The 21,108-nt window shown below is 35.0% G+C and overlaps 4 protein-coding genes and 1 pseudogene across 4 annotated transcripts; 2 read left to right on the top strand and 3 right to left on the bottom strand.

Moving 5' to 3' along the window:
* Positions 1 to 1,110: 1,110 nt before the first annotated feature.
* LOC108808545 (putative B3 domain-containing protein REM15) lies at positions 1,111 to 3,305 on the bottom strand. The gene is made up of 5 exons (XM_018580670.2): positions 3,129 to 3,305; positions 2,743 to 3,034; positions 2,550 to 2,662; positions 1,976 to 2,458; positions 1,111 to 1,904 (listed from the first exon to the last, which is right to left on the bottom strand). Exons 1-5 carry the CDS (start codon positions 3,180 to 3,182, stop codon positions 1,626 to 1,628), a joined length of 1,221 nt encoding a protein of 406 aa, XP_018436172.1. The 5' UTR covers positions 3,183 to 3,305; the 3' UTR covers positions 1,111 to 1,625.
* A 384-nt stretch (positions 3,306 to 3,689) lies between these two features.
* LOC108808546 (B3 domain-containing protein REM12-like) lies at positions 3,690 to 6,055 on the bottom strand. Its single transcript, XM_018580671.2, has 5 exons — positions 5,865 to 6,055; positions 5,350 to 5,763; positions 4,630 to 5,253; positions 4,162 to 4,548; positions 3,690 to 4,054 (listed from the first exon to the last, which is right to left on the bottom strand). Exons 1-5 carry the CDS (start codon positions 5,931 to 5,933, stop codon positions 3,800 to 3,802), a joined length of 1,749 nt encoding a protein of 582 aa, XP_018436173.1. The 5' UTR covers positions 5,934 to 6,055; the 3' UTR covers positions 3,690 to 3,799.
* Positions 6,056 to 10,615: 4,560 nt separating this feature from the next.
* Positions 10,616 to 12,990, bottom strand: LOC108809780 (B3 domain-containing protein REM10). The gene is made up of 8 exons (XM_018581922.2): positions 12,876 to 12,990; positions 12,524 to 12,803; positions 12,323 to 12,453; positions 11,948 to 12,212; positions 11,714 to 11,814; positions 11,354 to 11,609; positions 11,096 to 11,280; positions 10,616 to 11,010 (listed from the first exon to the last, which is right to left on the bottom strand). The coding sequence occupies exons 1-8, from the start codon at positions 12,942 to 12,944 to the stop codon at positions 10,762 to 10,764; spliced, it is 1,536 nt and encodes a 511-aa protein (XP_018437424.1). The 5' UTR covers positions 12,945 to 12,990; the 3' UTR covers positions 10,616 to 10,761.
* A 2,430-nt stretch (positions 12,991 to 15,420) lies between these two features.
* Positions 15,421 to 17,062, top strand: LOC108811726 (F-box/kelch-repeat protein At1g64840-like). The gene has a single exon (XM_018583812.2). It carries the CDS (start codon positions 15,543 to 15,545, stop codon positions 16,770 to 16,772), a length of 1,230 nt encoding a protein of 409 aa, XP_018439314.1. The 5' UTR covers positions 15,421 to 15,542; the 3' UTR covers positions 16,773 to 17,062.
* Positions 17,063 to 17,793: 731 nt separating this feature from the next.
* Positions 17,794 to 19,204, top strand: LOC108808547 (F-box/kelch-repeat protein At2g24250-like; annotated as a pseudogene).
* Positions 19,205 to 21,108: the final 1,904 nt, after the last annotated feature.

Genomic DNA, 21,108 nt, shown 5'->3' with positions numbered 1-21,108 from the left:
ACAATTATATCAAATTGTATCAAGTTATAAATTTTTAATATAATATTAAGTAGAAATAAAAAATATTATCTAATATCTATATTATAAAATAATATATTTTAATTTATATGTAAATTACTAAACATAAGAAATATACATGAATTTTTTTTATTAAATCATCGGTTTATGAATTTAAGTTGAATACAAGTTAAATTAAATAGGCGGAAGGTAAGTTCTAGTTAGTAATCTATCTTATTAAAACAGAAACATTACAACTTCTTCTAGGTGGATTTTAAAGGTGGACCTCTTATATTTAAATTAAACATCATCTCTTATTTATAATATATACCATATACGGTTTCCACATATTACTACATGTGGATTTAATACGTATCATTATTACATGTCCATTTATATACTAAGAATATAATACGTACCATTGCTCTGAAACTAAATCTTACAATTATATTGCAATTTTACATAATTCATCTGTTTGTCCATATTGCAATTATATATAATATATAGATATAATATATAGATATCATTCCTATGAAATACATACCATTCATCTGTTTGTCCATATTGAAATTATATATAATATATATATAGTAAGAATACTAAGATACATATGAATCGTCACATACATAGAAATTAGATACTAATATATCTGATCAACTCAAATGTGCAACCATAATCTCTGCCATGATTATATACAAATTAGACATAGTATTTGTAATAAAAATAAACAGCACTTTAGTTATGATAGATGGTGTGAAACCTTTAAGAAACAATTGGAAAATTCGAGTTAAAGTTCTTCATTGTTGGAAACAAAACACCGGTTTTGGAGGTGACACATTCGAATGCATCCTCGCAGATGAATCTGTACTTGCATTTGTTTCAGCTTTTATAAGTTTTTTTTTTTTATCATCAAGTTTTTTTTCTATTCTATTAATTTATAAATCTGTTTCTTTTTCTATTTTATATGGTGTAAAGATTGCAGCAGCGTGCCAAAGGAATCACATTAGTACATTGTTTATTTAAACACATTTAAACACATTTTTTATTTCTCAAAATTTAAAATTAATACACATAGCAATCATGTATAACATTTAGTACGAACAAAGATAAAAAAAAAATTAACACCCGTTCTGTCATGATCTAGTTAAAATATTACAATGATTCAAGCAACCTTTCTCGTTTGTGGAATTTTCACTGTGGAAAGGGGTTAAGCAAATCGGAAAACAGAAAAAGGATGTTGGAACGACCACATTAATTCCACCAGCTCGGATTATGTCTTGCATGGCACTGCCTTGGAAGAAACCATAGTTATAGTCGTTTCCTCCAATCTCACCCACCACACTACACTTATACTACAAATAAGGACAAAAATTTGATGTCAACGGCCTGTTATGTGCTTTGTTGCCACCTTTTACTTCAGTGGCTTCAAGTGTTTCTTTATCCACCTCCATCTTCGGTAGTTTTTGTAAGATGTTGAGACCTCTTGAAATCAGAGAATTCTCAACTGAAGTCTAATTCAACACTCACAGTCACAGATCCCACACTGGGGTCCTACAACAAACCTAAAAGCAACATTGATTCATTACAATTCGTCTTGGGTACTTACAAAAGATCAAAAAAGAACACACTCAGCTACAGTTTAATTTGGTCTCTTGCTTCACCTTGGAGTAGAACTTAAGGACACAACTTTTGTCTCCTTCCCAAATCAGCTTCACAATGATGGATTCACCAATCTCCACACAGTTAGCTTTGAAGAACTCTTTCCAACCTCCTACTAGTCTTATTCTATCACCACCATTCTTCTCAGACCGTAGAGCCGTGGACCACTTCACACCATTTTTATCCAACATAGTCATTTTAGTTTCCTTGTTGATGCCATGCAGCCTTGTGTAATTTACAGGAAGAAACTGCAAAAAAAGGAAAAGGTTCAAGACTCTGATGGAATTAACAACACAAAGGGATTGTTGATGAAACTGACCAGTCTGGAGTTTCTGACGTCACAAGTTTTGAGAGTTAATGTCACAAATAGGTTTTGGCTTGGTGAAGATGTAGAGGCTTTCCAAAAGGATCTAGGCTTTTTTTGAGATGGTGAAAATGTAGAGGCTTTCCATAGCAGTCTAGGCTTCTTGAAGCTTTTCTCATCTTGGTTGCTCTCTTCTTCGCTGTCCAACTCTATCTCATTAGCTTCTAAGCAATCTTCTTCTGCAGACTTTGTGGAGGAGGGGGACTTAAGTAGAACCAGAGCGTCTCCTCTTTTGATCAGTTTGAAAGTAAATAAACTTCCAGCTCTAAGCCCGTTGGCCCTACAAAAACTTGTCCACCCTCCTGCCACAGCAATAGTTCCACATGATTTTTTTTGTGTCAATCTGAAATTCCATGATCTACCCTTTTCATCCATCAGAACAATCTCTCCACATCTTGTTTCTAGACCATTTGCCTTCACAAAACGCTTTGGAAGATTCTGGAAAATTCATTTCAACAGATACATGGTTCTGATCAAATTCAGACAACTATAATAAGAGTTTTTGGTTCAAGTTAGGAGTAGAGAGTACCAGTCTGTTATCTCGGAGGCTTGAAGGCCTCACGTAATTCATAAAACAAGAGGGATCTAGCGAAGAAGAAGACTCTACATATCTTCTTTTATTCTTCTTGTTTTGAATCTTCCCTGAAAACAAACAAAGACCAAAGAATAAAAAACCAACTTGTCATAATCAAAGCTGGTTCTCTCTATTGTAAACAACTCACTGAGCTTGAGTTTGTTCTTGTCTTCCAAACACGATCCGTACTGAATCTCACAGCAACTGGGACCGAAAAGAGTAACGTGGAAAGCCATGTCTTTCTCTTGTCTGAAAATGACAATGTCACCAACTCGAAGATCATGCGCGAGAGCAAACTCTTTCCAACCGTCGGTGAGTTTCCGGCCATCTTCTATCTTCACTTCCCAGGCTATATCCGACACGTCTGATCTCAGCTTCGCCGTAGTCGTGTGCTCATTCCTTCCTTCTACTAGCTTGGAGCAGAAGGCTGCAGGAATGGTCTGAAGCAACATGCATATACAGAAACCAGAACCATCTTTCTAAATTAGCTTCTCTTGGAAAGATTTTTAAAAGAAAGAAGAGAGATTGAGTTACCAAGAGGCTGTGGAAGCCGGGAAGAAGAGGCTGAAAGAAATGTTGGTTCACCATTTTTCTCCAAGTTTCTAGATACCTCTCACTCTGGCTCTACACTGGAATTTCATGGTGGAAAGTGTGTAAGAAACACAACATTTTCACCAAGCTCAGAGAGCCTTGAGTGAATTTTGTGCAAGACTTTTCTTTCCTGAAACTGGAGACGGTTAGTATGTAATAAGTATATATTTATTGCTGCGCTATTTGTTACTTGTTTCCTGTATATTCATTTAAGGGGCTTGGTTTCAGAGGAAGACACGTGCACTCTACTAGTCTCCATGTGTTTCGATAAACTCAAAAGTGAGATTTGACTTCAGAAATTTAAGAGTGAGCTAAAGTAATTGAGCAAGCATGATCTATATACTTAACATTTTCTATGTTTTTCTTGGTTGAAAAAGTATTAACACTTTGTTCATGTTATTCTGATTATCACTGGAGATCATGTGGAACACTAGTTTTTTTGCTAACATGTGGAACAGTAGTTTGTGCTTATATTGTGTTACTAACAAAGTCAAATGCAAAGAATAGACATGCACTACACGAAGAATGACTCATCAAAAGTTCAACTTGTATTATCGATTACAACCATGAAGAGTTGTCACTACCTGGAACTGCTGTAACTAACATTTTTGGTACTATTTGTTAGTCTCAGGAGAACAAAACTTAAATACATGAGCTGTTTTGTCTGGTTTCTTAATGAACTCCAAAGTGAAAGATTCTCCTAGCTTTACGCCATTAGCTTCACAAAATTCACCCCAACCATTTTCCAAAGCAACAGTTCCACCTCTTGACAACAGACATCCTGACAACTCCATTTTGTTTTCAGCCACAATAGTTATCTTCTCAAGTTTGTTGATGCCATTAACCTTCAAGAACTGACTAGGAAGCATCTGCATAAAAATATTTGAACAAACACACATCTCGTTACCAATTAGAGTTCAAGACAAAAACTAAATAATTCATATGTCTTGATACAAGAGTTGTTTGATGAACTTACCAGTACACCGGCTTTGACATCTTCAGGTAATAACGTCAATGTCACGAACCGGTCATGGATCTCTGAAGATGAATCTCTCGTTCTAGGCTCTGTGACGACTTCCGTGGAAACCGACTCTTTCTTGTTAGCTTTTGAACTGTTGTTAGACCATGTACGGAAAAACCTGATCATAGGAGTCCCATCTTCCCATATTGACTCCAACGTAACGGATTCGCCTGGCTTAAAGCCGTTTGCTTCAGCAAAAACTTTCCAGCCGCTTCCCAAATTCATTCTCCCGTCTCTTTCCTTCACAAGATTTGTCATCCACTTCCTATCATCTTTTCCCAACAGATATATCATTCCAGGCTTGTTCATGTTACTCTCCGTCACGAAAAGCTGCGGAAGACGCTGGAAAAATATTCGAAAGAACAGTTAAAATATTGCATTTATGTGATAGAACTAATAAGAGTGCAAGAGTTAAGAACTTACCATTCTATTACACGTGAGAATGTAGGGTCTGATTTTTATTGTTACCAATGGGTTTTGGCTTGATGGAGTTGAATCTCTTTCCCATGACCTGTTCTCTTCTTTGCTGCCAGGATCTATGTAGAGAGAGTGTTTCTTGATACGTTTGAAATACTCTTCTTGATCTTTATCACTGGTAGATTGATCTGGACAGCACAAACTAAACGCAGGAGTCGTGTCTTCCCATATCAACGGTGAGTATGATGAATATGGCACAGCTCTTCGTTTTGGATCACACTTCTTCTTTTCTGTCTCTTTTAATGGCTCGTCTTCTTCCTCACTCTCCCATTCTGTGTCCTCTTCTTCTTCTTCAGAAGAGTCTCTTTGCCTTGTACTACCGATAGATTCTGTAGGGCAGAAACATAGCACAGGAGTTTCCCCGTTTCCAACAAGTTTAAACGTAAAGTTGCCTCCAGCTTCTTGGCCGTTTTCTTCACAGAAACTTCTCCAACGGTTCATGTAAAAAGTATCGGATGAATCATTGAACCTCAGGTCCAGTGTCCATGATCCTCCCTCTCCATCTATTAAAACAATCTTATGGGATTCTTTTCTAAGACCGTTTGAGCTTGTGAAGTGTTGCGGAAGATACTGCAAACACCACCAGGTTTTAACACAAGAGTCAGATCAAGTGAATGATGAAACTATACTAGTATGATAAATGTACAAGTATATGTATATACATACCAGTGTATCTATGAGTAGATTGAAAGCCGTGACAGTGGCCACAAAATATGAGTTGTCTAAAGAATAAGAATCCGCTTCTGTTTCATTACTGTTCGTCTTCGCTCTCTTCTTATTAGGAAGATCATCAACGTCTATTCTTGGGTGTGAGTGCTTATCATCATCATCATCGTTGTTGTTGCTTGGAATCTCACCGCAATCCGAGACATGAAAGACCATATCTCCTTCGTATCTGACAAGGATGAGGTGGCCGGTTTGAAGACTATGAGCTACGGCGAACTCTCTCCATCCGTCACTGAGTATCCGATCAGATATCTTCACTTGCCAGGTTATGTCTGACGAGTCAGATTTCAGCTGAGCCGTGTTATCCACGCTTCTTCCTTCTATATACTTGGAGAAGAAGTTTACAGGAATTATCTATATAAGAAAACAATAGGAAAGTAAAAAAGAGATGATTAATATCTATGATTAAAAGCTGGTCGAAGACAAAAGAAAAAAAGTAGAGGAGAGATGGTTACAAGGTGAGTGTGGAAGCCAGGAACAAGTTTGTGGAAGAACTGTGGGCGAAGAAGCGTTGATTTCGCCATTGTCTCGAAAGAACTGGTAAACACAAAAAGAAAAAAACCTAGAAAAGATTTTCTTCAGTTACAAACACTTTTATAAGTTACAAACGTATTTCCTTTTGTTTTTTTTCGTTAAATAAAGGGCAATTTTCCTTTTTTTTCCTTTTTCTGGGCAGAGCAAATAATTTATGGGCAATTGCACGCTATATACATAAAAACAAAGTTATTTGCGAACCCGGTAAAGCACTGTGCCTATTTTCGATATACCGGTTATAGCCCTATAGCGCGAATAGAAATGGTGGGAACAATACTTAGGTTCACCCCTGAGGTGAACTTATAAATTCACCTCTTTCCTTATTTCAATTATATTAACATAAATATTAATATCACATAAATAAATAAATTATAAATAACAAAAGAAGTAACTTTAAATCATAAAATCTAAATTCGAACTCTAAACCCAAAAATCTTAGATTTTTAATTTTAAACCAAAACTTAAACCCTAAACCCAAACCTATACCCTAAACTCAAACTATATAACCTAAATCTTAAATCAAAATTTAAATACTAGACCCTAAACTCAAACCATAAACCCTAAACCCAAACTTTAAACTCTAAACCCTAAATCCTAAAACTTAAACCCAAAATCTAAACCCTAAACCCAAACTCTAAACCCTAAATCCTAAACTTTAAACCCGAACTCTTTGAAAATTTGGAGTTTATGATTTATAGTTTGGGTTTAAGGTTTAGGATTTAGGGTTTAGAGTTTGGGTTTAGGGTTTAGAGTTTGAGTTTAGGGTTTATGGTTTGAGTTTAGGGTCTAGTATTTAAATTTAGATTTAGGATTTAGGGTATAGGTTTGAGTTTAGGGTTTATGGTTTGGTTTAAAATTTAAGATCTAAGATTTAGATTTAGGGTTTGAATTTAGAATTTATAATTTAAAATTTATTTTTTGTAATTTATAATTTATTTATTTATGTGATATTAATATTTACGGCAATTTAATTAAAATAAGGAAAGAGGTGAATTCATAAGTTTATATACTAGGGGGTGAACCTAAGTCTTGTTCTTGCGTTTTCTCCACCACAACACGAGCTTTATAAGTTTATATCCATTTTCAATTTTTACTCATAGCGGGAATATTGGTATTACATAGAGAGAAAATGTCTTTTTTTCTTCAGACAGCAACTAACATTAGTATCTTATCTAGATTTACCTACGTAGCTGACCTGCACCCTACTCCTCCAACATCGTGTATGCATGGGGGCTCCGAAGTAATTTCCACCCGTTGTGCCCGCTTCTGTTCATCCAGGGCAGCTAAATAATCTTTTCTTTGTATAGATTCGCAAATATGTTTGGTTTCATGTATTTCTAGCCAAATTGGCCATAATTTATTAACAAACAATTTTATAAGTTACAAACGTATTTCCTTTTATTTTTTTTTCGTTAAATAAAGGGCAATTTTCCTTTTTTTTTTCCTTTTTCTGGGCAGAGCAAATAATTTATTTTAGCGGTTGCACAAATTGGTATATAAACGAAAATATTATAGATTATCTGAAAATCCAAATTCAATTTATATATCTAAAAATATTATTAATTTTAAATTATATTTATGTTTAAATAAATATCAAAAATATAATTTATAAACAAAAAATATTTTATTTTTTAAAATGTCAAAATTATCTGAAAATTCAAATTCAATTTATATATCTAAAAATATTTTTAATTTTAAATTATATTTATGTTTAAATAATTATCAAAAATATAATTTATAAACAAAAAAATTATTTTATTTTTTAAAATGTCAAAATTATCTGAAATCCAAATTATCCAAAAATTCAATCTTGCAGTTCTCTGTCACGAGAACATCGCAAAACGCCAAAAGTCTCCAGATTTTAACTACAAATCGTTTAAAACAAACATACTCAAACTTACCCATCTCGTCCTGACCATTGTTGCAGCTTGGAGCCGGTAAGTCTCGAATCTGACAGCAGCCAGGTTCTAAATCAGACAAATCTAAAACCATCTCTCAAGCCTGAAATGTCTTCAATTGGTAAGGAGTCGGCAGTGTGGAAGCACTTGAGCCAAACCCTAGAGCGAAAAGAGTTTTCTTTTCCAGGGCAGAGGACAAAAGACACATTTTGTTCTTCTAAGGAACCAAATGTTTTACTCTTTTTAGAAATTTTCGAAATCTAGGCGCGTCGACTATTTGATGGTTGATGTGTTATATATTGTGTTGTTAACTTGTCATCGGTAGGGACTTTGATCGGATAAACTCAATATTTTATTAATTCCAGTAGAAGTTATTGGTATGAACTAGTTTCATGAGTCGTTTACCTAATGGACTACTTTTTGTCTTTTGTTTACGTCGCGGGCCACTTTGCACTTGTTGCATACTTTCTCTTCTTCTGCGTCATGTGTTTTGTCTTGAAAGCCCTTTTGTTAAATGAAGTTTGGTTTGATGGGGTTTGGTATATAGCGGGAAGGGAAGAAAAACCGGTACCGTCCCGGTTTGGTGTTTCATTTATTAAATGTCTTTTTTAAATTGGTTCACTGCGGTTTGACTCTAAATTGTGGTCGGATCTGTGCATTTATTCCGTCCACAAATATTTCTTACTTCTACTATGTCCATTAAATTGTGGCCAAACTTATGAATTTATTCCATCCAAAAATCTTTCTTATTTCTATTCTATTATATCCACAAAACCTTCTTACCGTCCAAAACTCTTTTACATCTATTACATCCACAAAACGTTTTTGTATCTATTCCATCCGTATACACTTTTTCAATTCTATTGCATCCACATAATACAAATTACCTAGAGTTAGGTTTAACATATTATATAGGTTGGAGTATCAATCACAAAAATACACAAAAGGCAGATTGTGAAAACGCACATGAGGGATAGAAAGTAAATATTTTGTGGATGAGAGCTTGAGAATTATGTCAGTTTGCTAAGGACGTCCATAAATCTTTCTTACTTCTACTCTGTCCACAAATTGTTGAGGCGTCCACGTAACTCCATCCACACGCTATCCGTCCACATCTTTTCAGATCTGGATTTTGAAATCGAAATTTTGCAGATCTAAATTTTGAAATCCACAAAACACTAAGAAACTAACAAAATGAAACGAGAATCAATTAAAGGATCTAGAAAAACAGAGATGGCTATGCGACGGGAAAAGAAATAAAAAAACCCTAATTTCCCAGATCTGACATTGGGTTTAGCAACGGGAAAAAGAAAGAGAATCACTAGTGTACAGAGGCGAGCAGCCAAAACATAATCACAAACGGGATCAACTGGAGCAAGACAATGTATAAAAGAAAACAATGAAGCAAAGGGTAAGACAAACCGTACCTGCCATGGGGGGGGGAGTTCGAGAACAACGGCTAAGAAGAATGTCGGAGGCGAGCAAGAGGATGGTGGTTAGGGAAGAAGAAAGTCGGAGGCGAGCACGAGGACGGTGGTTAGGGTTCGAGAGAGAAGAAATTAAAAGGAGACGAAAATGGGGGAGGGAGTTCGAGAGAGAAGATGAAAAGGTTAGATCGAAAAAAGAATCTGGGCTCCAATGAAATTCAAATTTGGTCTGCTGCAAGAGGAACCAGTATGAGTGTGGTTTGGTTTGTCTGAATTGGACCAAAATCGATTCTGGTCTAAAGCAAGGACATGGGAGTCTTTTGAGCAAACAACAGTAGAAGAAAAGTATGTAACAAGTGGTAAGTAGCTTAGTGTGAAAATAGAAAGACGAAAAGTGGCCTAGAAAGTAAAAAATTCTAGTTTCATTTGGTTTGGTCCACTAGAAGTTAGAATTGCTCTTCTTTTTCTTCTTTCTTTTTTTTTCACTTAAATATCAATTCAAAGATTATTTTTATGACACAATATTACAGCATACAAATACATGACTAAATAGATTGGAACTACAAATAAACTATCTCTTTATTAGTATAGAGAAATTGCATCCTATACACAACATTTTCTCTCTAATTAAGTAAATACCCTAAAACCCAATAAATGTTGCATTGATTCCTAGACACTAAAGTTTTACATTGCTAATATATTCATGTTGTTTTTGTGTTATGAACAAATTGACTCATTAGTATATGTATTTTTAGTTTAATATGAATTATCTCTTTAGTTTTAAAAATATCTGTTGACTAATTTTCTTATATTAATTAATAAATTACTTAATAAAATTAAAATATATAATTTATGTTGCTTATTATAATGTAATAAATCATTATATTTATTCATTATGGAAATAACAAAAAAGATAATTTCATTAGGCTTTTGTTTTATATAGTCTCAACCATTATTTTGAGGATATATTCAAACTACTGTTTGAAGTGATTTGATTTTCAATGAATTTTAGATGATTTGATATGATTTGAAGAGTTTAATATGTTTTTTTATGTTAAAACACACTAGAATCTCACCTAAAACTATAAATATTATTTTTAAAATTAATAAACTCTATCCAAACACCTGAAATTATTTGAAAATTTTAAAAACTCTAAATTTAAAATATTTTTAATAACAGTTAATTTCAAACTACTTTGTGAAATTTAAATTCAACAACAATAAATAAATGAAATTTTAAATTTTATGTTTAAATAACACTATATATGTTATTTTTAATATAAATTACTTAAAATTCTCAGCTGAAATTCGCCTCTTTTTATAATAGTGGATTTAGTCTTGAATCAAAGCTCTAGTAATGTTAATTATGCTGTAACCAAAATTTGGATCAGATAAATTATTGTGGAACCAAAAAAAAAAAACTAATAATCCATTGAAGTTCCGTTGAGCACGATCCTTGACAACATATCTGAAAAACTTTCTTGATGTGGTTCTCAACATTTGGAACAGAACTTAAGAACCGGAACTGTGTCTTCCCAAACCAACTCCAAGACAAAAGACTCGCCCATCTTAATGCTGTTGACTTCACAGAAGCCTTTGCAACCCTTTCCTAGTGTCATTGCTCCTCTTTTCTTCTTATTCATGAGTAGTGAAGTCGACCATTTTGTACCGTACCTGTCAATCATCTTTATCTTCTCTGCTTTTTTAATTCCATTCCCCTTCGTGAATTCCAACGGAAGATTCTATAGATTTGATTCTTTAGATTGCATTCCATAACAAGTGAAAAAATAAAACAAAAACACACAAGAGTTTTGTTGTCGAACTTACAAGTTTACTAGTTGCAAGTGTTAATGTCACAAATCGGTTTTCGCCTGTTGTGATATTTTCTTCTTTGATGGTAGTTTCATTAGCTTCTGAACATTTTCTTCTCCTAATAGCTTCGTTGGTAGGTTCTGCACCAAGAAACTCTTTTTCCGTAGCTTCTAAACCTTGTCTTGTGTCATTGCTAGGCTCTACAGAGAAACAAAAGCCAACTTCTGTTTGGTTTTGTGTTTCTAGAAAGAACAAAAGAGAAGACAAACTTACCAAGCTTGGGTAGATTCAAAGGGAACAGCTTAAGGACAGGTGTTTCGATGTTTTGGATTAATTTGAAACTGAACATGTCACCCGGCTTCTTCCCATTAGCTACGCAAAAACTTCTCCAGCCTCTTCTCATAAGAAACCGGCCTGAGTATGGCACTCGTCTCAAGTCTATCGTCCATGATTCTCCCTTTTCGTTCATTAAATCAATCTTACATTTACTTCTGAGACCATTTGACGCTGCGAAATTTTTTGGAAGATACTACAAAATGTTGCCACAAGTTTAGCTACAGCTTTAGAAACACACCTCACTTAAATCATGATTAGCGTATGTGATAAGTAAGAAGTATTATGAGAGTAAATAACCATTTCATCGCGCGTTATGTTTGAAGCCGTGACAATGGCAACGAAAGAAGAATCTGCTTCTGTTTCTTGATGCTTCTTTTTTGGAACACTCTCTGTATCAACTGTAAAATGTGATTACATTCTTATCACATTTATTTAGATCTATATTAAGGACCAATGGTGAACGCCTTCTACAGGTGTGTTGATGCATATAATATTAATAAATTAACACAAGGTATAGGAAAATTAACTTACCAGGTTTATGCAGATCTTCATTGTTCATGGGTAACAATCTGAGCACAGGTGTTGCTTCATTTTGGACCAATTTGAATGTGAACATGTCTCCAGGTTTCTTTCCGTTAGCAACACAGAAACTTCTCCAGCCATGGCTCATGTAAAACCGGCCTGAATATGACTCTTGTGTCAAGTATAAATTCCATGATTCTCCTTCTTCATTCATTAAAACAATCTCAAGTTTGTTCATCAGACAATTTACCACTGCAAAGGCTTTCGGTAGATACTGCAATAGCACAGCCACAAGTTTTAATATACGTCAAAAGTTAAAACAACTCTCACGTAAAATCTCAAAACTAGTGTATATATTAAGGAGTAATAAGGAAGTAACATAACCACTACATCACGCCTTAGATTCGATGGCGTGACTGCAATAACAAAACAAGATTGGTCTGTTGAAAAATCTATTTCTGTCTTTGGTCTCTTCCTCTTTCTTGAGATCTTCTCCATAGTATCACAAGGCTCCTCTGTTGAGAAGTAAATCTCAGGACTCATTCTTAATACGTCAATAAAACCGAATATAAAATTGAAGTTTACCAGTTTTGTCCTCTTCTTGGCTATCTTCTCCATATTGAATCTCACAACAACTTGGTCCTAAAGCTGTGACATGGAACACTAACCCTCCTTCGTGTCTGAAAACAACAATGTCACCAACTCGGAGATCATGAGCGACGGCGAAATATTCCCAACCGTCAGAGAATCTCCGGCCTTCAAGCTTCACGTTCCAAGTCGTCTCGGATGCGTCTGATCTCAGCTCAGCCGTTTTGCCTTTATTACTTTTATCTAAGTGCTTCAAAAAGAATGCCACGGGAATGTCCTGAAACACCATGCAAGAGAGTTAGAAACAGAACCAATCTAGTCAGAGAGCGATAGGGAAAGAGAGAGATACGAGGTGCTTGGTGAAACCGGGAAGAAGAGGTTGGAAAAAATGTGGGTTTATTGGAGAACAGAGAGCCATACTAAAAAAAAGTTGTTGAATGAGTTTTTTTCTTCTTCTCAGAATAAACAACTTGGTGTTTCTGGACTAATGGAGAGAAGTAATAATAATAATAACAAAAAGTCAAGAACTCACTTATTTACATCAGCTTTTCCAAAATGTCATTGTTTTCGAGAAATGTAAGCTGACTAAAACAGTGTTGGGACTGAACTAAGACTTTGATTGGTGATGAACATATTCCATCAAATATCCCGAGAAGTTTATGAATAAACGATGAAATTTATTTCTGGTATATTCATAATCTTTTTATGAAAAGGTGTATATTCATAATCTTGAGAACACATCTAATCTATTAATTTAGGGATTATCTACTATTTGAAGTTCTTATTTAAATTTTGGACTCTTTCATAGTTGTTGATAGAATATATCATGCTTCCTATACAATGCAACCTACCAACTTAAATTAAATCTAATCTATTAATTTAGGGATTATCTACTATTTGAAGTTCTCATTTAAATTTTGGACTCTTTCATAGTTGTTGATAGAATATATCATGCTTCCTATACAATGCAACCTACCAACTTAAATTAAACCAAATCTTAACCAACATAGATTAGTTAAACCTAACCAGTAACACTTTTATAATATTTTTGGTTAATCTCTTAATATAATTAGATCATATAAAACTGAATCACTCTTAAATCAACGAGTTCCATATCATTCCAGACATAAGAGAAAAAATATCCGACTCATTTACAACGTAAGCATACAAAGACCGTGTATGCTTATGCTCATTGATCTTCCAAAAACCAAATAATTGTGGCATAGACCAACATAGACTCATGATCGTATCACTAACTTTACTTCCATATATTTACTCTTCACCTACATCATATCACAACATACACAGTTATGCAAGAACATGATTTTTTTTGTTCAAACAACCAAATAATGGTGGCATATGGTCAGTAGATTTTTTAAATATGTTTTTTATATATTATATTTTACGAAACTATGTGTATAAGTTTTTTTTTTGAAAAAGAACATAACTATATGTATAAGTTAAAAGGTAAAAGGTGTGACAAAGCAAATTATTATACTAAAAATAAAAGAAGATTAAATACAAACTAATAACAAGCACAACACAAATTATAACACTATTAAATTCTATATATATTTAATAAAATATTATACATATGTCTAATATGTATATATATATATATAAATGTTACACAAAATATATATAATATTATATACACATATTATATATACCATATATTATTAATTGAAATTTGACAAATCAATTTCCGTCCTTTAGGGCGGGTCCTAATCTAGTTCTGTTTTAAAAGAAACGTTTAGATGTATTCATTTCTGTTAATGAGTTATCTGGATAAAAATTCAAACTAACTTAATTTGACTATGTAGCCAATTTAAACAACACTAGAAGTGTTAGTTTTTTTTTAGCAACAATTGAAGTGCTCAAGATATTGAATCATATATTAATTGTATTGGCTACATTTTCAGATCATGAATCATTTCTTCAAGTTTGTTACTTAATTTGGTCAAAAAAAATTGTTACTTAAATATTAAATGTTTTTGGTAGTAGCAAGTTAGTTGAGAAATAAAGAATAAGACATCGATGGTTCGTTTTTAAATGTAAATGCAACACACACTTTATAGACAATTGTGTGTTTTTGTTTGTTAATACATATGTAATTTCTTTTGCCAAAAAATGTAGATGTAATTTATCTTGAAACATTGTTTTCTTAACTACAAACAAGAATCACCAGAAAAAGTAGAATATGTGAACACTTTTGGCAGTATCACGTTCCCGGACATCTAGTGTATGACTTTATTCCTAAAAAGAAAAAGACAAATAAATCTCAATGAACCATTACAAAGCACAAAATGCCAAATGAATCAACAATTTCTCTCCAGTTCTTTCGATTTTTCTTTAGTTTACACAGGATAATTTTTAAAAAAAAAATTTTTACAAAAACCGGAATTTATAGTTATGAGAAATGTGATTTATGTGTTTGAAATATTTTGTTTTTATGAGAAAAAGTAATACATATTATTATAAATTAATTTCAGAGTGTTAATCTAATTAAATAAATTTAAAATCACACAAGATTTTAGTTCAAATTTTCAAAATGCAACATCATTGTTTATAAAGTTTTGGCTTAATAAAAAAGTATATTTTAATTGATGTTCATATAAAAATTTTATTTTTTAATAAAAATACATTTATTTTATTAAAATTATACAACATATTATAACTCTCAATCGTTAAAAGTTAATAAAAAGATTGTTGCATAAAATTGATGCTTACATATTTGATAATGTAGTTTAATATCAATTGTACTTAAATAATCATTCTATAATGTTTTAACAGAGAAAAAGAAATATATTTTTTTAAGAATGTGTTAATGGGCTTGTATTCATAAGTCCATAACCCATTGTCGGTTTTAGTTGAACTTGTGAATCAATCACCTTATCGAATCGCTCAACATACAAAACAAAAGGGAAAAAAAAAAAAACGGAGACGCGGCGACGTCTAACATCGGGTGCCGATCGATTTAGGGTTCCGGATTCGTTTCCGTCTTCACCAGCAAAACATGCCAGAGCCTGCAACGAAAAAGAAGCCATCATCGATGACGACGACGACGATACCAGACTGGTCTCTCCTCCCCGGAGAGCTTCTCGACGTAATCTCCAAGAATCTACACAACTGCTTCGACGTCCTCCACGCTCGCTCCGTCTGCACCACGTGGCGATCATCCGTCCCCTTCCCCGATCGTCAGCTAACACGCCCGTCTTACACCTCTCTCCCTTCCTTCGCCGACCTTCCTTACGAGAGCGACGACGACGAGTTCTGCACCCTCGAGAAGGTCCCCGTCTTCCTCTTCCGAGCCAAAACTCGCCCCGTCCTGCCTTCTCTCTACTTTCTAGGAGGACTAGTCCGAAATCACGATCATCCATCTCCATCTCAGCACTGCTCGTTGAAAGTGAAGGTCCACGAAACCGTGCTGAGCGTGACGAACGTTCTCAACCTTCAGATCATCCCTCTAGGGCACCACTACAGAGTGGTTGGTTTCAATCCTCGAGATCGGACGTCGAACTACAGAGGCGTCGCTGTTCTTCCTCTAAACAAAGGAAAAGGAGAAGGAAAAGACTTTATTGCCCTCCTCAACCACACTGAGCTTCTTTATATCTTTCGAAGCGACGATGAGAGGAGGTGGGTCGGGCTGGAGCGGTTCTCGGACGATACGTTCTACGAAGTGGTCGCGTTTCGAGACAGGTTTTACGCGGCGTTTGTCACCGCGGGCGTTTGCGTTTTTGATCCTTATTCGTTTGAAGTCACTCCCCTCTTCCCCTCCCCGCCTCTGGAGCAGCCGCCCTTCAATAACTTTGTTCGGTCCGGTGATGGTGATGGTGATGATGACGAGCTGTTTCTCGTGGTGAAGTTCTACCCGTTTCCTGAGCCGACTGTGATTGATTTTAATCTGTTCAAGTGTAGAGTGAGTAGGCTTGACGAGAAAGCTGGGAAGTGGGTTACGGTTAGTGATTTGGGAGGGCGTGTTTTGTTTATTGGACGCTTTGGGAATGTCTGCTGCTCGGGTGAGGAGCTTCCTGATGGTTGCGGTGTGAGTGGGGACTCGATTTTGTACACCAATGAGCTAGGCGGTGTGACATTCGCCTTTAAGTATAGTGGAGGAGGAGGAGACGGCGTCCCCGGTGTTTGGAGATTGTCAAGAGAGTATCGTGTGTCAATCCTCAGCCATTCTCCCGTGGTGGCCCTCCGGGTTGAGCGTCAACCCCTCGTGACTCCTACTTTGGGTACTTGACAGACACATCCGTTTGCATGCATTTTTTGTGATCTCTGGTGTTATTATTAGCTGAAAAACTAGATCATAGAGTTTGTTGAAACATGTGGAAGTTGAGAATGTAAAGGATTCGAGTTTGGTGTATCAGACAGTACTTTGTGTACAAAGCTTTCAAGATTTAAGTAGTTTACTCCCTGCTTGTTTGGACTGGACCTGCTGATCATAACTCAGGCGTTTAGAGATATTAATATTGTGTAAACATGATCTCAAAAGTTCCCAAGAATCTTGTTGATGAATGAAAAATTTATTTGGAGAGTGTTACCTGCGCCATCCATTATATAACTAAAGACTAAAGGAGGAGTTATGAACTTATGATCCATGGAGCTTTCATCTTTCTCTTAATTTTCTCCTTCTCAGACTCTCTACACTCAACCTAGGACCTTCTTCTTGTTTATAGTTCTTGTTACTGCATTTTTGGAAGAAGGCTACGTACTGTTGGTAAATGGAAAGATGATTGGTTGACGGTGCAATTGTACCAAGACGAATAATGAATATAAGAATATGGAGGAAAAAGGTAGCCTACATAACAATTTCGTTAGTGAATTCTCTTTCAGATTTCCGATGATGCTGATAGCTAGATCATTCTGTATTCTAGTTTTTCTGCTAGGTATAATTTAGTTTGTGGTGCAAAAGTCATTTGTTGGACCAAAGAACTGCAGCAGATGCAGAAAGCCACATTTCATGGCTACAAGCTTGAAAGACTGTACATTAGCATGCGACTACTTCACTTATCGTCTGTTTCCTTTTCAGTTCTGTTGAGTTCATGATATCCAAGTCGGTCATGACATGGCCAGCTTCTCTTCTGACGCATCTACTACATTCTACACCCAGCCACAATTTCAACTTTAACTGAGACAACCTTATAACTAGCAAACCAACGATCATACTTGAGATTCTGTGTTATGGCAACATTATTTATTAGTTGTTACTCATCTAACATATTCAGATCAGTTCTAGACTTTTCAAGACATATATTATTCTGTCTAGTCATCTTCTTACATTATATTATTCAGATCAGTTGTCTACATACAAGTTATCTCTAAGGATTGATTTACCTAAAAGTTAACTCATAGAAATTATATTATTTTTCGCAGGTTTCTCCATCAGCAAAAATGGCACATCCTGCAATCAAAGAACACACACTTCACATGCCAGACTGGTGGTCTCATCTGACTGAAGAGCTACTTGAGATTGTCTCCAAAAATGTGGAGGACTGTTTTGATGCTATTCATGCCGCTCTGTTTGCAGCTCGTGGCGCTCCACATTTCCCTATCCTGCTTGCCTCTTAAGTCCAACTTACTCTCTTTCCTCATTCGCCGAGTTTCCTTACGAGAGCCAAGATTGTGCACCCTCGAGAAGGTCCCTTTGTTCCTCTTTAGAGTCCCAACTCCTCCTGTCTCGCCTTGCAAGTATTTTCTAGGAGGAATAGGACGAGATGAGTCAGATGGTCATATAGAGCTTCCATTTCCTCTTCAGTGCTCTGTGAAAATGGAGATCCCAGGATCTGATCCAACTTTGATGAATATGGTCGACTCCCAGACCTTCCCGCGCTAGGCCATCAGTACAGAATGATCGGTTGCAATCCTAAAGAATACAGAGGTGTGGCTTTTCTTCCGCTAAACAAGGAGGGAAGTGGAGAAGGAGAATTCATAGTGCTCCTCAACTACAATAGAGTTTTGTTGGTGCTAAGAAGTGCGGAAATGAGTTGGACGTGGCTTAAGAATGTCTCAAATGCGTCATGCAAGGTTAAATGAGGAGGCTGGTAACTGGGCCGAGTTCAGCGAGTTAGGAGGCCGTGTTTTTGTTTATTGGGCACTTTGGAAACGTCTCCTGCTCGGCTAAGGAGCTTCCTGATGGATGTGGTGTGAGTGGGGACTCAATTGTGTTCACCAATGAGCCTGGCTATGTAACACACGCCTACAAATATGGAGTAACATACAGGAAGACCGGAGGATAATTTCAATTGTTGGAGATCTTTAAGAAAGAACCGTGTGACGATCATCAGAACATCTCCAGTGGTCGCTCTCCGGGTTGAACGGTAAGTTATACATCATACTTTGGATACTTGAGACATTCTGTTATGGTTTTGTTTTTCAGATGACAACAACTTTATCCTTTAATTTTCGTTATAGATTATTTGTTCTAATATGTTTACCCATTAGGCCATTATTGTGGAGAGTGTACCTCGTGTCACGATGATATAATGAACACTATTGAAGTTTTAATTTGCTTTTGCTATCATCTACCCATGCGCTTGTCAATCCCACACACCCTTGTTACAATTTAAAACAGAGTCATGTTTTATGGAAATGATTGTTGTCTCATAAACTCTCAGTCATGTCTGGCTGTGTTCTTGGTATCACGTGCTCATGTGTTTCACCAAACTTCTCCAAGTTCGCCTGGCTATGGTTATAATATGTATTTATGCATTTGAGTAGCAACAAATAAAGAAAAATTATTGCCTTGTGGATATTCTTTTTAAGTCGACTATAAGTCTAGGGAATGTTAGATCATTCCTCTAAAATAGAGGAAAAGTGAAAATTGAGTAAAAATACTCAAATCCTACTCCATTTTCCACTCTATAATGGAGTGATGAACAAACAAAAATTAGATTACTCCATTTATGGAGTAAACACTATTATGAAGTGAGATATGAAGTTGGGTTGGAGCAATCCTTACTCCATATTTATTTTTACTCCATTTTGGAGGAAAAAATAGAGTGGAGTTAGAGATGCTCTTATTGCGAATTTTTTTTGCGTTTTGGCAGCTTACCATCACAGTTCTACTAAGTGGTCCGAGGATCTGCTAACGCTCTAGAATTAAGGTTTTGTCTTTTCGAATTTGTGCAGGTTTAGCTGCAACGTCGTCCACTACGCTATACTGTAGACTATATGTCCAGAGCTTGTTAGAGGTATGGTTATATTCTAGTTTATAGTATTGATGCCTGCGCTGTTCATATGAGAAAATCCAGAGACATCTTCGTATTCTTCGTGACGGGACGAATAGACTTCTCGGATGCAGGTTCGATTTTCAGCAGATTTGTTTGGAGTCTCTTGAAGATCTACTGGATATGATGGCGGTGGGAAACCCGAACTTGCGGAGAGAGTTGGATGCCATACAAGCGGTTCTCGGGATGCAACAACGGGATCCCAAATCGACTGTTTGAGACTGCAGAGCCGAGCGCTGCCACCGACTACTTCGAGGATATTGTGCTCCCGTAGTTTTTTTTTTAATTTGTTTCGTTTTGTATTACAAATTTAAATATTATTTTATGATATATATATATAGTTTTAAAAAAATGTTTCGTTTTTATATTTAAAATATTTTAAATTTTGAATATTTCATAAAATTTTAAATAATAATTATATATTTATATATAAGAAACATTCTAAATTCTATGTAAACTTTATAAGAAATTTACAAGGAATGACTTGTAAAGTTTATGAGTTCTTTACATCACTTCACATGTAAAGTCCTCGTAAATATTATATGGAGGTTACATCGAAATTTTAAGAGTACTTTACAATAAAATATAACAAGTCGATTACGATGAAGCTATTCACAAACATGTTAAATGATTTTCTCATAAATTTTACGTGTTTTTTACGACAAAACATCCGTTACATGTTTAACAACGAAACATATTTCCATTCATATTACGACGAATTAACAAAGAAGTTCGCCCTCATAAGAATATGTTTTTGTAGTGAAGCTCAGTGTATTCTTGTAGTTATGTGTTTTTATAGAAACTGTGCAGCTGGTCGATTGATGCTTTTTGTGTTCCTAAACAATCAATCGGTAAAATATTTTGGAAGAATACTAAAATGGTACATAAAACATGTTTGTTAGAATTTTTGTTTTATATTTTTGACATTACTTGGCAATACTTGGTAAATTTTAGCTTTCGATTTTTTTATAGTCTTGTGTTTGTCTGTGACGTTTGCCAAAAATAAAATAAAAATCGTTAATAAATTTATCGTATTTAATAATAATAATAATAATAATAATAATAACAATAATAATAATAATAATAATAATAATAATAATAATGCATTTGTTTGTTAGGAAAAAGCGTAGTTAGAGAACTATTTCCATTATTTAAGTAAACTTGATGTTTCTGTTATTTACCATAGTTTTCGGAAACTAAACAAGTGTTAAACTAAGCATGTTGTGGCAAAGACTCCATATTTTAATGGATATCACAGTTCTCTTTTTTTTAACATCACAGTTCTCGTACTTTTCGACCAAGATTTATGTTCAACAGTGAAGTTATAGCAGATATTTTTGTCACATATTT

Source organism: Raphanus sativus, chromosome 6 (assembly GCF_000801105.2).
Source record: "Raphanus sativus cultivar WK10039 chromosome 6, ASM80110v3, whole genome shotgun sequence".
NCBI lineage: Eukaryota > Viridiplantae > Streptophyta > Magnoliopsida > Brassicales > Brassicaceae > Raphanus > Raphanus sativus.
The sequence above is the reverse complement of the archived record's forward strand: the minus strand, read 5'-3'. Positions and strand labels throughout refer to the sequence as shown.